This window comes from Balaenoptera musculus, chromosome 14, assembly GCF_009873245.2.
Source record: "Balaenoptera musculus isolate JJ_BM4_2016_0621 chromosome 14, mBalMus1.pri.v3, whole genome shotgun sequence".
In the NCBI taxonomy this organism is placed as follows: Eukaryota; Metazoa; Chordata; class Mammalia; order Artiodactyla; family Balaenopteridae; genus Balaenoptera; species Balaenoptera musculus.
The window spans coordinates 25,231,194-25,246,833 of NC_045798.1; the positions used below are offsets into that span (position 1 = coordinate 25,231,194).

Here is a 15,640-nt window from a genome sequence, read left to right on the forward strand (position 1 = left end):
CGAGAAAAAGAAAAAAGAAAAAAGGAAGGAGTAAGGGAAAGTTATGGAACTGTAGTTTCTGAGCTGCTCAGATCCACCTGCAAAGGCAGGTTTTTCCCTTTATGCTCAATACAAAAAAAAAACCGAGAAAGAGAGAAAGAGGAAAAAATAACATGACCGTTCTCCCCTCATGCACCGTGAGTTCAATTGCTATCAATTACTGTGACCTCCTGCATTTATTAATAACCAAGTTACTTCTCCTTCCGACAGTAGCCATGCTGCTGCTGAACTACTGAACGTGATGTGACTTATTTATAACGCCGGCGCTCCCGGTTCACATTTCCTCACACAGAGGTTTACAGTTCGGAGGCCTATGAAGGAGGAGGCCACCTGCAGGGAACAGACAAGCCTAAAAGGCTGTGGGTGCTACGAGAAAAGGCAGCGTTCCAGAAACAAACTGCGCAGGTTCAAATCCCACCCCTGCTGCCAAAAGCCACGTGATGTGGGCGAAAACTGTCACCTCTTTGAGCCTCAGTTTCCTCCCCTGTAAAATGGGACTCTACCCCATGGAGTCCTCGTGAAGCGTCAGCGTGGTTCCAGGTGCAGATCGCTTAGCACAGGATCTGCTGGATAAATGTCTAGGATTATGATCACACTCTGAGAATTCTGCCCAGGGACGTCAGGTCAAGTTCAATTGCTGGGATCCTGGAAAATGGGACTGTCTTAAAGGCCAAATCTTTGAGTCTCTTCCTGCATCTTAGGGCTCCCACCTGTTCCTGCTGCCCCCGGGTGCCACGCAGCCCTGCAAACCTGGACAGACCCTAGAGAAAGTCACCTGTCCATCTGCAGTCAGCGCACCCCGTAAGGCCTGGCCAACAAGCCGTCAATAAATCGCTGCTGAGTCACTCATAATCCAACAGAAATCACTGCTCACGCCCTATCAACTGGAAAGACAACACTTGGACCACCCCTGATGCTCTAGCGTTCTGGACAAAGAGGGCTTGCTGGACAAATCAGCTGGGGCAGCATCCAATTAAACCAACCAAAATGGGCTGCTTCCCTGCAGGACTGCTCTAACCTTGAGTTTGCCAATGTGCGTCAGGAGTTGACAGGAGAAGGGGAGCATGGGTAGGGGTCTCCTGGACTAATCTGATCAAGAGGCTTAAGGAGAAAGGCGTGGCATCTTTGGGATGGTGGGCAGTTGTGGAAAGAACCAGAGGCTGGGCATCCAAAGGCAGTTTCCGCCTGGTTGCAAGATCTCAAACAGGAAATCTCACCTCTCTGAGCCTCAGTTTCCACATCTGTACAATGGGATGGTTCCTCTCCCAATGGGTCATTATAAGGATGAAACAAGACACTGGGTGTGAAACTGCCTGGGAGTGTCCCCAGAGCAGGTAATCCGACCTGAGAAGCAGAGTCACCAGGGAGACCTCAGTCGAAGGCGTCACTCATCACCTGGGGGAACTGCAGGAGCAAAGGCTCAGGGGTGGGACCAACAGCCGGTGAGTGACCTGTGTGAGGTCACACAGCTAGTGAGGCAGAAGCCAGGATTAAACCCGGCTCTGGCTGGCCCCCAGTCCAATATTCTTTCCATATTCAAGGGTCCCTCACCAAGGTAGACTGAGCAGGGGTCCCTCAACTTATCACACTGTCTCCTTTGAAGCTGGGGCCCAAGGGAAGCCCAGGAACAATAGCTGGTGTTTCCCGAGTACTCACCACATGCCTGGCCCTGTGCTAAGCACTTAATCTCATCAGTGTAAGAACCATATGAAAAGGTATGATTACTAATTCCCCATTTATTGATGACACTGTGGACCATCCAGCAGAACGTGGCATGAAGAATAGGGAGAAAGGCTTCAAAGACAGAACTCCTCAGTCCCAAATTGAGCTCCTCCCCTTCCTGAGTCCAGGACCTTAGATACTTGCCTTTATCTCTCTGAGCCTCCACTGACTCACCCATAAGATGGGTATAACCCACCATTTAGAGTTAACAAGGATTAAATGGAATAACCATGCACAGCACTTAAATCAAGCCTGGCAGAGAGCAGATTCTCAGTAAACAGTAACAGTTACTAATCCCATCATTAGCATCATCATCATTGCTGTCAGCAGTATTGTTACGCTCTGTCACTGAAGGGTGAGACATGCATGTACAGTGAGGTCCTCACTGAGTCACAGCCTCCTGGAGTCTCTGATGAGCAAGGCTAAACGAGATGCCAGAGAGTGTCCATCATCCCCACTGGGCAAGTCCTTTCCCCTCTCTGAGCCTCAGTTTCCTCATCTGTAAAATGGGGTAATGGTGCCTACTCCAGGGGATCATTGAGATGGCCAAAGCTCTTAGAATAGTACCTGCACCTTGTAAGCACTGGATAAATGTCAGCTGCTGTTATTACTTATGGGAAACAGAGGCCAGAAAGAGGGGAGGGGCTTTTGCAGGGCCACCCAGCAAGAGTGGCTAAGCCAACCTCAAGTCGGGTCTCTCGGGGGTTCCATCCTCCTCCCCCTGCCCTCCTGAAGCCCGGGGCTGCCGGCAGGGAAGCCTTCTAGCATCAGCCACTTCAGGGCTTTGTGGCTTTTATAATATAACTGTTTACATCCCACAGCCGCCATTCCAGCTTAACAAATGAATTCAATATGCTTAGAAAATGCAGAATCAATCCTTGCCTGTGGCCCAGAATAGGCCCGGCTGAGGCAGCTGTCGGGCAGGGAGCCAAGCCACCAGCTGGGGGCCTGTGGGCGCGGGAAGGCAGGCGGAGGACAGGGCCCAGGCAGGGACCAGCCTCGGGGGTGCGGGGCCTGCTCCAGGGCCACGTGGTAATCCTCTCTCAATCCCGCAGCACCGGTGCCGGGGTCTGAGGTTGGCGCCTCGCAGACGGGGACACGGAGGCCCCAGGCCTCGCTCGGGCCACCACACCTCTGCTCACCGAGGCTCTGCTGTCTGGAGCATCCTCCCTGATTTCCACTCTGTTTGGGAGATTCGGGTCAAGGGTCCCAGGCCCTAGGACCCCTTGGGCGGCGCTGACCCCTCTGAACTTGGGGTACCTCCTGCCTAGAATTTTCTCCTGGCGTCTCCAACGTGCCTGTCTGGGTCTCCCTCCCTTGATCAGACGGAAGTTTTGTCTTGGAATGTAAGAAGGGCGTTGCCGAGGGCCTACCATCCAATAGGCATAGAGGAGAAGAAGAAAAGGAAGAGAGAAGGAGGGAGAGGAGAGAGAGGAAGGAGAGCAGTAAGGGGGGAGCGGAGGGGGAAGAGGGCGAGTGGGGGAGGAGAAGGAGGATGAAGAAAAGGAGGCCGCGGGGTGGGGGGAGAATGTAGCAGCAAGAACGCAGCCACGGCCCAGGTGTTCAGAGAGCCAGACTCCAGTCTCACATCCCCCCCAGGCTTGTGAAGCTGCAGTGAGCCGACCCTTGTGAATACAGGCAGGGGAATTGAGCCGTGTCCATGGAAATGTTCAACCTCAAACATGCCCCCTGGTCCAGCAGGCCCAGGCCCAGGCCACCATGGCTCCAGAACGCTCACCCCTGCACCGCCTCCACGTACAGGGATGTATGCCCACGTGGCGCTGTTTAGAACCCCCCAAAGCAGGAGACTGCCCAAATGCTCATCAGCTGGAGAAGTGCGACATCGACTGAGGCCCTCTCGCCGGGCAAGCCCTGCAGTTAAGGGAGAGAACAAGGGGCGCTGCTGTGAGCCACGGGCAGAGAGGCCCACGCCACGCCGGCACGGGGAGAAGCAGAGCACGTGGAAATGGAGCCGGTGTGAACTTGTTTATATTGTAACAGCGCCAGCCAGCCACCCCCATAGTTGTCACGTGCACAGGTGTAGCTTGTGCTCAGTCTAAAAGGCCTGAGGGTAAGGCCTACACTGGGGACACAGTGACACAGCCACGGCCACTCTCTGCTTTTGAGAAGGACTGCAGCCACGTCCGCAGCCACAACTGGGGGAAGGGGTCAGGGACTCGATGTGTTACTGTTCCAGGTACTTATGAATCTATGATGATTTCAAATCAAAAAGTTTAAGAGAAAAAAAAAAAGCCAGCCTGTTAGGGCAGTGGAACTAGCCTGGACCACACGGTCATGGTGGACACACGACATGACATGACACACTTGTCAAATCCCAGAGAATGTACAACACCAAGGGCGAACCCCAAGGTAAACTGGGGACTTCGGTTAATAACTGTGTATCAGTATTGGCTCATCAGTTGTAATAAATGTCACCTTTGCACCTTAACAACGGTCACCTTTGAGGTCAGGAGGATCAAGGGAGTGGGGGGGACCTGCTTTCGACATTCTGTGTTCGTCTGTATTGTTTCCATTTTTCATAGGAAGACAACTTTACAGTATCATTTGTGCAGTTATTTTAGAACAATAAAAAGAGTAAAGTGCGTGAATACATGGTGATTGCTTTGCGTTGACGGCATCCCTGTTGCTACTCCCCGGGGCCTTCTGTGCTCAGGGTCTTATCCGGGCTTGGGGAGCATCAGGCCACCTCCTCCTATCCTTGGACGGACTCCCCTGGCTGCTAGATGTCGGGGGTGGCGGGGTTTCCCAGCAGAAGGTAGGGGGCTGGGTCCCGTCATCACGACAATCGTCTCTTCTTCCTGCGGGCCCCTCCGGGCTCCCCGAGTTACGGCCCCATCCATTCAGGGACTGATGTCTCTATTAGAACAGGCGCGGAGTGGTGGCCGACGGGCAGCCTCCCTCCATCACTCCATTACAGGCCCCCCCCGGGTTATACATGGGCCCGACTGCATCACATATTAGGCAATGGGGTCAGCAACAAGTAGACTGGCAAATTTAGTAAAAGACAAATAAATTAAACCTCCCATCAGCCTTCAGAGCCAAAGGAAAGCAAAGCAACTCGGCCATCAGGGCAGATACCGCATCCTTGTTATTTTGGATTCTGAACAGTGCTGTCATTTTTATGGAGTAATGAGGGACAGCGGGCAGAGTGACAAAGAGCCTCAGACTTTCTAGGGAGGGTGTACGTCTCTTACAGCTACGGGACCACAGGGATTGGAGAGGATTAAAGACCAGCCCGAGTCATCTTTGTAGACTCAAAGCTTTGCCGGGGAAACGCCTGGATGGTGGGCAGGTTTTCCATTAACAATAATAATAGCAATAACAACAAGGGTGGCCGAGCTTTACACATTCAAACTGAATAATTTAAGCCTCCCAGGGACTGTTATCCCCAATCTACAGATGAGGACACTGCGCCTCAGAGATGAAGAGAGTCACAGATCACACAGGAGAGCTGGGGTGAAACAAAGGGCTGCCTGGCCCCAGAGCCCATGCTGTTAGCCTCGATTCCGAGCTCTCCTGCCTCGGTTCTGCTTAGCGGATGCCCTTCCAGATGAAGGAACGGAGATTGGAGACTGGGGACGGAGCTGAGAAGCTGCTCTTAGAGGGGAGGTGGAGGTCCGAGCACCCAAAATGCACCCAAGGACTGGGCCAGATGAGCGGCCTCACAGAGGAGAAGGACACTAGCTTTGGAGGCAGACAGGCACTGATTCTAACCTTGGCTCCACCACTTGGTGCCGTTTGGCCTCGGCAAAGTTACATAACCTCTCTGAGCCTCAGCAGCCTGAACTGCCAAGTGGGAATTCCCTCCCTACCTGTCACGGTTGCCGTGGGAATTAGAGGAGAGAACACAGGTTAAGTGACTCCCAGCCTTGGGCTGACATGCAGGACAGCAAGACCCCGGGAGGATTTTGTTCAGGGAACATTCCTGAGAAGAGGGTCCTGACTGGTTTTAATCTCACGCAGCCAAGAGGTCCCGAGACAAGAGAATTGTTTCTTGCTGCAAAAAGGGCTCCGAGTTCCTCCTTGATTTACTCTCCTGTGGGAAAAGGGTCTTTAGGGGCATCAGAGGATACTGGGGGGCACTGGTAATAAAAGTAGGGAGCAGAAATCCCAGGAGCATCCTCCTGCCATCCCAGCAGGGAGCCGGCAAGTATCTCCAAGCTTTGCGACGCCCTAATTCACAACAGCAGCTCTGACAAGTGCCTGGCACTGAGCTTAGCCCTTGACATACATTTCACTTCATCTGCTTAGCAGACCTGTGAAGTCACTACTGCTTTCAATCCCATTGTATAGGTCGGAAAACTGAGCCTCAGAAAGCTTAAGTTCCTTGCTCAAGACCAACATATGGCCACACCAGTATCTCTCACCCGACATGTTCTCGAACCTCGTCACTCCCCCATCCAGGGTTGGAGTCTAGACTGCCTGGCCCTTGAAGCTGTGACACAGAGCATGGCAGCAGTGACACTGCATGATAGCTGAGGCCAGCTCAAAAGAGGTGATGCAGCTTCCATGCTGCTCTCTGGAAGCTTCCTTGGAGCCCCGAAGCCGCCAGGCCACAAGGAAGCCCGATCAGGCCCACGCTGGGACCCGAGATCTGAGACTCGGAGAGATGGAGGTGCCCGGCTAGTCCCGGTGACTCCAGCCCCACTGTTTCTGGGTCAGCCACCCTCTGACCGCAGCCCAGCCGAGCCCTTCCAAACTGCAGACTCCCAGGAGCTTGGGGAGATAATAAAATGATCATTGTTCAAGCCACGGAACAACATGGGGCTGCCAGGTCATGGCAGCAAGGTCACATGACCACTCACAAAGCTAGCAAGTGCTGGAATCCTCACTTCCACTTGAGCACTAGACCGTGTCACTCCTGACTGCTCTGACCACTACCCCACACTCTCCCTGGCCCTCAGAACCTTCCTCGAAGCTGTGGAAAGAGCACTGGACTGAGAGTCCGGAACTGGACCCCGGTTCTGAAGCTGCCGTTCACTAGCACAGAGGTTTCCCCATGTGCCCTTCAGCAATGAGCTGCATTCCCTGGAGGCCTGAGTTCTCCACCCCGACCCGGCCCATGTCAGGGCAGGCTTTGATGCCAACAGAGCCAACAGATAACAAAAAGCACTTTGCAAAGAAAAGAGAGTCAGGGCTTGCTGAACCCTGCCCATGTGCCAGGTGGGTGGGATGCAGCCATTACCTGACTAACGATGTAGAAGGTAGACAGGGTTTTACCATTTTACAGGCACGGAAGCGGCGGTCCAGAGAGGTGAAACCTCTTGCACAGGTTAAATCACACAGCCAGGAGGTGGAGGAGCCTGAACTCAAGGCCGGCTCTGCCCACTGCAGGGCCCAGCGTGTCCCTCCTCCCCCACCCTCTCCTTGTCAAGTGAGCTCCAGAGAACAACTGTTTGCTGCCATTCAAAACCCATGGGTGCCAGCTGACTGTTCCATGGGCCACATTCTGCCAAAGGAAAGAAACACGAGGCTGGATAAATGGTTCCCTGATGGCTCCTGAGGGACGGCCCAGGCCATGAGTCTTGGTTCACAGCAAACCATCCCGCGTCAAATCACCCAGGGTTTTCTGCCTGCCATACCGAGGCAGCCCCCAGGGCCCCCTCCCACAGCCTTCCCAAGGGACCCAGCAGGGACAGTGAGCTTGAGAAACAGAAAGGAGGTGGAGACAGTGCAGACAGAGGGAAGAACGCGGCCTCTTTATGACCGGCTGGCCGGCCGAGCCAGGAGCCACCGGGCCTGCCCATGGGACGCAGCCCAGAGCGAAAGCATTACTAGCACCGCAGCCGTGCGTGAGACCCCAGTCGGCTCTCCGCCGCCCTTTCTCCCTCTTCCAGAGGAGGCTCCGGCGAGCCCCGGAACTTGGCGGAGGTCACACACAGCTAAGTAAGAGGCCAAGCTGAGACCTGAACCCAGGACTAGCTGACTTCGAGACGCCCGTGTTGCTGCTCTGCCACATTCTAGAGGGGTGCCCTCTCTGACTCCGACGCTGCCCAGGGCACTGCTGATGACAGGGTGATCCAGAGCCCCACAGGCAGCCAGCCTCCTGGGGTCAAGAACACCAAGTCATACGGGCTGGAGGGACCCAGAAGGTGGTGGGGGAAGGTCACGGTGGCAGCGCCCTGCAGGAACTCAGGGGTCAGTGGGGGCCTAATGCCACTCCCCCAAGAGAGGAGACTCAGGGGCCCCCAGGAGTGTGCTGGGGCCGTGACTGATTACAATGATTTAATCAATCACGCCTGTGTAATGAAACCTCCAAAAACCCCGAACGATGGGGCTCAGAGAGCTTCCGGGTCACTGAACACACTGAGGTGCCGGGAGGGTCGCACAGTGAAGGCAGGGAAGCCCCTTGCTCTATAACTTGCCCTGCGCATCTCTTCCGTTCGGCTGTTCCTGAGTTGTATGCCTTACGATAAACAGGTACTGGTAAGTATAAGCCCTCCTAAGTTCTGTCAGTCATTCTAGCAAATTATCAAACCAAGGAGGGGTCTGTGGGAGCCCAACTTTATAGCTGGTCCATCAGAAGTACAGGTGGCCCAAATTTATGAACAATGTCTGAAGTGGTACAGTCTCGTGGGACCGAGCCCGTAACCTGCACTAACTCCAAGTAGTATCAGGAGTGGACTAAATTGTAGGACACCCAGTTGGTGTCCGGAGAATCAGAGGACTGGTTGGTGTAAGGAAAACCCCACACATTTGGTGCCAGAAGTGTCATGAGTAAAAACAGGGCACCCCAGTGAAAAAGTGACATCACCAGCCCTTGGAGCCTGTGAGGCCAGAAGCAGCGGCACACAGGGCCAGGGAGGCCAGAGGTGTCGTCTCAGAGGTTAGGCTCAGTGCCTGGGCAGACCTGGGTCCAAATCCCACCTCTGGCTTTAGCTGTGTGCCCTTGGGGATGAGGATGAACCTCTCTGGCAGGCCTCAGTCTCCTCATCTGTAAAATGGGCATCTAATAGTTCTCGCTCCTCCTGGGCTAGTCTAAGGCTGTGCAGTGACATCACGTCTGTAAGCACTCAGCACAGGGCCCAGGAAAACAGGTCAATTCTCCAGCAAGGAATGACCCTAACAGCCCTCTGCAAAGTCTAGGGCAGGGGAGTGATCTTTGCAGGGAGACCGGCCGTGGTTCCAAACTGCCCTCTGGAACATACTAGCTGTGTGACGTCAGGTAAACCGCATTCCTCCTCTTATAAAGCCGTGAGCCAAGTCCTGTGCTCACACGTTTGGCACTGACTCATTTAATCCTCATGACAAGCCTACAAAGTGGGTGCCATCATTAGCCCCATTTTAGAGAGGAGGAAACTGAGGATCAGAGAAGCCAAGCCAGGAGGCTGACTCTTGCCCATGGCGCTATCCTTCCTCACCAGGTTATTGTATGAATCCAATCAGATCAAAAGGCACAAGAGAGGTACAAGTGCTTTTGAAACCATCAAACGTGAAACCAATATTAGTGGTGGTTGTCGTTACTGCTGAAACAGTTCAAAAATCCTAAGTCCAGTTATAAGGTCTGAAATCTCCCCACAGGGACTGATATTGGTTTTTAAAAACAGGATCAGGACTTTCAAAATAAGTTAAGGAAGCTGGGTGCACTGGGAGGAGAGCATCATTTTAATGAAAAAAAAAAAAACCCTGATTAACGGAAATGATTCTTAATATATTTCGAAATGATCTGTTATGACACAAAGCAAAGACATTTATATATGACTTTGAAATTCTTAATAGCTGATTTGAGAGCAACCTATTATGAAATCTTCCAAAGCAGAATATATAGTAAGTAAATCATCAAGCAGGCCTTTCAGGCAGACTGACAGCAGCTCCTCTTAAAATAATTTATCAGGTGGTGTGGGGGGAGGCTGGGAGGAATTATTGCCATAATCATGTACTAATAAAATATTTATAAATGTGCCTTTCTCTTTTATCGTTACAGGCAGCTACAGGTATGAGTCCCGAGCCCCCATCAGAGGGGGTGCCCCAGGAGCCTCAAGAGAAGAAAGTCAGGCATCGAACCTCTCTGGTGACAGGTCAATAGACTGGGGGCTCCCTTAGCCTCTGTTTTGTCACATCCGAGGCAGAGAGGGTTCAAGCGTGACAATGGAAATCGGAAGGTAGGTCCCAACCACCCTGTCCTCTCCCTAGGCTTTGCTGAGTGCCGGGAGGGAACAAGACTACTCGAGTTGAGCAAAGCAGAGAGGCATGTGGCTGTGACACCCTGGGAGAGTCACCTAACCCAGGCTCAACAGCACAATCTACCGAGGGACTGCCTGGGGCTAGAAGCATGGATGAGCTGTCCACCACCCCTCGCCCGGGCCATTCCGTACATACCACCCCACACGCGTCCCTGGCCTGTCACTACAGGTACCTGTCTGCGCCTCTCTGCTTCCCTGGCTGCCGCACATGCTCAGCTCATGCGTGGGGCAGGCTGGAAGGGCAGCGGGGAATGCTCCCCAGGAGCAACCTTCAACCAGGGAGAAGCAGGAGGCGGGAGATCAATATCCCGGCTCCCTCGTCCCTCGGGTAATACACGATGAGGAGGCATGTTCTTCAGAGTCTCCCAGAGGTCCCCAGAGATACTGGCCCCCCACTTCCCACAGCTAATCCACTCCCTAAGGCTCCAGCATCACCTGCCTTTCTTCCCTCACTTCCCTACTGGTTCCTCATGATACCCCCTCCCCCAAAGCCTACATGCAATTTTTGTCTCAGGGTCTGCCTCCGGGGAAAGCAGCTTAATTCAGCTTTCTCTTCTTTATTCCATTTAATCCTCACACCAACCCCAGTCTTGGCCCAATGAAAGAGGAGGCCTCTCCGAAGCTCAGAGAAGTTTGGTTTTGAACTCAAATCTGCCTCCCTCAAGCGCCCATAGCCTGGAGTTTTTTCTGGGGGGCTGCGTTGGGTCTTCGTCGCTGCGTGGGCTTTTCTCCAGTTGCGGGGAGCAGGGGCTACTCTTCGTTGCGGTGCGCAGGCTTCTCACTGTGGTGGCTTCTCTTGTTGCGGAGTACGGGCTCTAGAGCACGGGCTCAGTAGTTGTGGTGCACGGGCTTAGTTGCTCCGTGGCATGTGGGATCTTCCCGGACCAGGGCTCGAACCTGTGTCCCCTGCATTGGCAGGCAGATTCTTAATCACTGCACCACCAGGGAAGCCCCAGCCTGGAGTTTACTGCACCTAGACCTTCTGAGCCTCAGTTTTCTATTCGGTAAAATACGTTTGCTTCCTTCCACACATCCCCAATCTATAGATGCCTGTGCCCCAACTCTAAACCTTCAACAGCTTTTCTGATCTGAACTGTGCAATGACATCCCCAATCCCCGTCCAGTTACAAAGCTGGCTGATTTCCAAATGGTCAGGGCGTTGAGCATGGCCCACGGCTGATTTTTGGAAAAGGCAAGTGGCATTTGATTTTTCCATGTTTGCCCAGTTAAGCATGTCTGCCCTTGGCTTGGACCAACTGTGGACTCCCTACCTTACCTATTTCTGACTCAGCATAACTTCTAGAAATGTCCAAAATCAAATCAGTGGACCAATGCAGCTCAAGTGTATGAAAATCAAAAGAACAGGCCACAAGGCCCACGGGTATGGGAATGGCAGGAATAACATGCCAGCATATTCCAAAGAAGTCTGCTGCCCCACAGAGGAATGGCCCAGAATGTCAGCCAGAGTCAACACAGAGCTCCAGAGGACAGACCTCCATGAACACGTGCGTCCACTCAAAAAGTAAATTCCAACTCTATGTTCTGGGCCCAAAGGAAGCCACTCTCTACAGGAAACAGCTAGACAAGGACACAATCACAGTATAAGGTACCATAAGCCCCATGAAGGCAGGAGCCACACTGCTCTCGATATTGACCGTCTCCCCGGGACCTTTCGCAGTGCCAAAAGCAATGGCACAAGTGTCTGGTTAGGGAAGCGAGGAGCCTCGAATGCCACTCCAAGGCATTTTACTTGACGTAGCAGACAGGAGCGCGCCTCGGGAGGAGTCTAAGCAGGGAATGGCACACCAGGTCTACGTCTTAGAAAGGAGCCCAGTGGTCACAGTGAGGGTGGAGCCAAGCCATCGGCAGTGACGCTACTGCAACAGTCCAAGCAAAAAAAGGATTAGCAAATACTTAGTCTAAGGTGATAGTAGTAAGAATAGGGAAGTCAGGACAGAAATGCCGTCACAGAAAGTATCTACGGGGCAAGGTCAATGACTGGATAGGGACGGGGGAGGGAGAGGGACGATGAGAACCACTCGGGGAGACCAACTTGAAGCAGGGACAATAAGCAAACAGACAGTTAAGGACGGCGAGCAGGTTTGGGAGGAGAAGGAGAGCTGGGTCAGCTCCAGCGCATATGGCGTGAGCATCGCCAAGATGTCCAGACAGAAAACATCACCTTTAGTGCGTGGACCCAGCCTTCTCTCACCCGTTTCAGGGTGTCTCTTCTCAGCACAGTAACCACTAGCTAGCTACATGTGGCTATTTAAATGTACGTTACTTAGAATTTAATGCAATGAAAAAGTCAACGCCTCGGTTGCACCAGCTGCATGTCAAAAGCTCGACAGCCACGTACAGCTAGCGGCCATCCTGCTGGACAGAGAACCTCCCCCTGTCATCACAGAAAGCTCCACTGGACAGCGCTGGGGGACGCGGTTTGCTTGAAACATCCAGCCCGCTTCCTTCTCGGCACGCCTGGCTCGGCAGCCCCCCCCCCCCGAGAGCAGTCCCAGAGATGTGGAGGATGACAGGCTGACCCTGTCCCACCTCACGGAAAGAAGGGCCTTGTCAGGCACCTGCTGGCGGAGACAGCCGGCAGCCCAGGTGAGCCCGGCGGCAGGCACGTACCTTTGCAGGCCCCCGCCGCACCCAGGTGGTAGATGGCTGCCAACACCCGCCAAATGGCCCTCTGCTCGCTCTCCAAAACGCCCAGCGTCTCCATGGCGCCCTGGAGCTGCGCGAAGGCAGCCGCCGCCCTCTGCTTGTCTTCAGGCTGAGAGCAGGGGAGAGGAAGACAAACGGGCCGTCACGGTGGAGGAAATGCAAACTTGCAAGTGGAAGCAGGGCTCGGTCTGGGGGGAATGGGGGGTCATTTTATGACCATGGTCAATTACCCACGATTAAGCTGGGGAGTACTGACACACAGAACTCAGGCTGCTGGGAAGGTTATAAAAATCATGTCTATCTGACTTCGGAAGGCGACACGATTTTTATTCATTCGTGTGTTCATTCAATAAATTTACTGAGGCTCTGCACTGTGCTGGGCTCTGGAGAGACAGAGATGAGCGAAATCCAGAACTTGACTTTGAGGACCTCTCAAGCTAGAAGTGGAAAGAGACGTAAAAACAACTAAGTGCGAAACTGGCTAAGTGGGGGACTGTGGGATCTCAGAGGAGGGCCTGGGCGATCAATCCCACTTGAGACAGTCAAAGAGAATGTCGCAGGAGATGAGACAAGATTGTGATTGAAGTCTGAAAGACAAATAGGCAGAGCTGACCCGCTGGATGGAATAGAGGCCTGACGGGCAGAGGGAACAACAGGAACAAAGGACATCTTTGGAGACAACAGGTGCTCAACTGAACGTGGACAGAGAAGCAGGTATTTTTGGAGGTGGGGCAGACAGAGGGGGGCAGGAAATAAGCACAAGAAGCTGGCCGGTGCCATGGAGAAGGCCTCAAACACAATATTAAAGGGAACAGGCTTAAAACTCCAGCCACGATGGACAAACACGCGTCCCTATTTACACTCCTGGACCCGTGGCAGCCAACACCAATCGATGAAGATCCCACAGCAAACCAGCGAGTCCAGATTCTTTTCAGGATGTCCCCCCTTGCAGCCCCACCTAATGATCTGCCTCAGCAACTGAAAGAGACCCTGTCTGCCATCCCCAGGGCACGCAGAGGGAAACTGCCAAAGATTTTTAAGCAGGAGGAAAGAGAAAATAATATGACCAGATGTTTATGGGTTGTAGGGTGTCACTTTTCCTTTTTCAGATTTATGATCCCAATTATGTTTGTTTTTTTTTAATAAATTTATATATTTATCTATTTATTTCTGGCTGCCTTGGGTCTTCGTTGCTATGCACAGGCCTCCTCTAGTTGCGGCGAGCGGGGGCTACTCTTCGTTGTGGTGCGCGGGCTTCTCATTGCGGTGGCCTCTCTTGTTGCAGAGCACGGGCTCTAGAGCGCAGGCTCAGTAGTTATGGTGCACGGGCTTAGCTGCTCTGCGACATGTGGGATCTTCCTGGACCAGGGCTCGAACCCATGTCCCCTGCACTGGCAGGCGGATTCTCAACCACTGTGCCACCAGGGAAGTCCCCCCAATTATGTCTGATTGAATATTAAAATTAGTCTGAAACTCCTAACTCCACACACGCCATCTGGCCAAGGAGACATGACCCAGAAGCCTGCTGGGTTGAGAGGAAGTGAGCTGGGGATGAGAATTCTTCTGTCAATAATCCTCCAACAGATAATGAGGACCTGATTTGCACTTGGCCTGTTTACAGAGCTTGGGTGATGAACTGTAAGCTGTCAAAGCTGGCAGGTCCTTGAGTTTTATGGAGTCCAATGCTTAGAGAGGGGACAACGCTTGCCCAAGGTCACACAGCAAGTTAGTATCAGATACAGGATTAGAATCAGGCTTTCTGACTCCCCGTCCAGGCCACTTGTCCCCTCCACTCAAGCCAATTCTTCTAACTGGGAAAGAAACCTGCAAGGATCATCGACCTATTGGGACAACGTCAAAGCATGCAGTGACACTGAGAGATTCGCTGTGGAAACATTTCAATTAATAGCAGAAGCATGTTTCACTGATCCATCATATTTCTCAGGCACCACAGGACCACAAAAACCCTAGCAACGAGGAGCTCAACCTAGCAACTGCAGCTGCTCCGCTGGAGCAAACGGAGGAGAGGAAGGCATCTTACCAACATGCTCTTGGTTATTTATGAGATTTCAAAGTAGCAGAGAAAGGACACCAAAAGGACAGTGGCAACACATTTATTATGGCTCCCACTGTCAGCCATGAGCATTTGACTTTAATTACAGGCAGACCCCATCATCTGCCACTTAGCTCATACGAACAGAAGGAGATTAGAAAACTTCCCACTAAAGGTTGTTTGCTTCTTTTTCTCTCCTCCCCGCCTCCCCCGGTCTCTGCTGCAACAGAAGACACGGAAGGATGAATATATATGCTTCTGATCTAAAGCAATTAGAATCACGAGGATGTTTACAGTTCCCTAAACTTCTAGGGAGCCAGACGCCTCTGCATAATGCCCTGACAAAAGCCAGTCCTTGCCTCAAAATCACGAAAATAGACATCAGATCAGTGGGATATATCAACTCACGGCCGAAATGTCTACCAAGAGGAGAATGGATAAACAGTGGGTGGTCCAGCCAGGGCACAGTGATGGGGTACCACGCAGCAAGGAAAAAGATCACGTCACTGATCATGCAAGCACATGTATGAACCCCACAGATTCCACGTGAGACAGAGGAGCCATGTACAAAAGACCACGCACTGTGGATTCTGGTTACATGAAGTCCAGATGTGGGCAAAACTCCCCTATGGGAAGAGAAGTTAGGATGATGACTCAGGTGGGAGGGATGCCTCTGATGGGGTGGGGACTCAAGGGAGCCTTTACTGGAATGAGGAATGTTCTAGATGTTGAGCTGGTGTGGGGCTGCAGGTGCCGTGTGAGAATATAATCATCACTGAGTTGCACACTTAAAATTAGTGCTTTCATAAACATTTGACTGTATGTCTCAACTGAACTTGAAAAAAGAAAGTGAACAAGTAAAAGCTGACTCAGAAGATGCCCAGGCTTTGTCTGACTGCAATTAAAGACGCAAGGTTAACCCAAGATGGCAGGTAATTTAGTGCAAAAAATAAAA

At 52.5% G+C, this 15,640-nt stretch overlaps 1 protein-coding gene across 1 annotated transcript in view; it reads right to left on the bottom strand.

Moving 5' to 3' along the window:
- MYO18B (myosin XVIIIB) overlaps nucleotides 1–15,640 on the bottom strand; it is a 220,840-nt gene that overhangs the window by 180,126 nt on the left and 25,074 nt on the right. Inside the window, exon 5 of the mRNA XM_036823428.1 lies at nucleotides 12,597–12,741. Coding sequence (XP_036679323.1) covers nucleotides 12,597–12,741 — 145 coding nt within the window. The remainder of the gene's footprint in view (nucleotides 1–12,596; nucleotides 12,742–15,640) is intronic.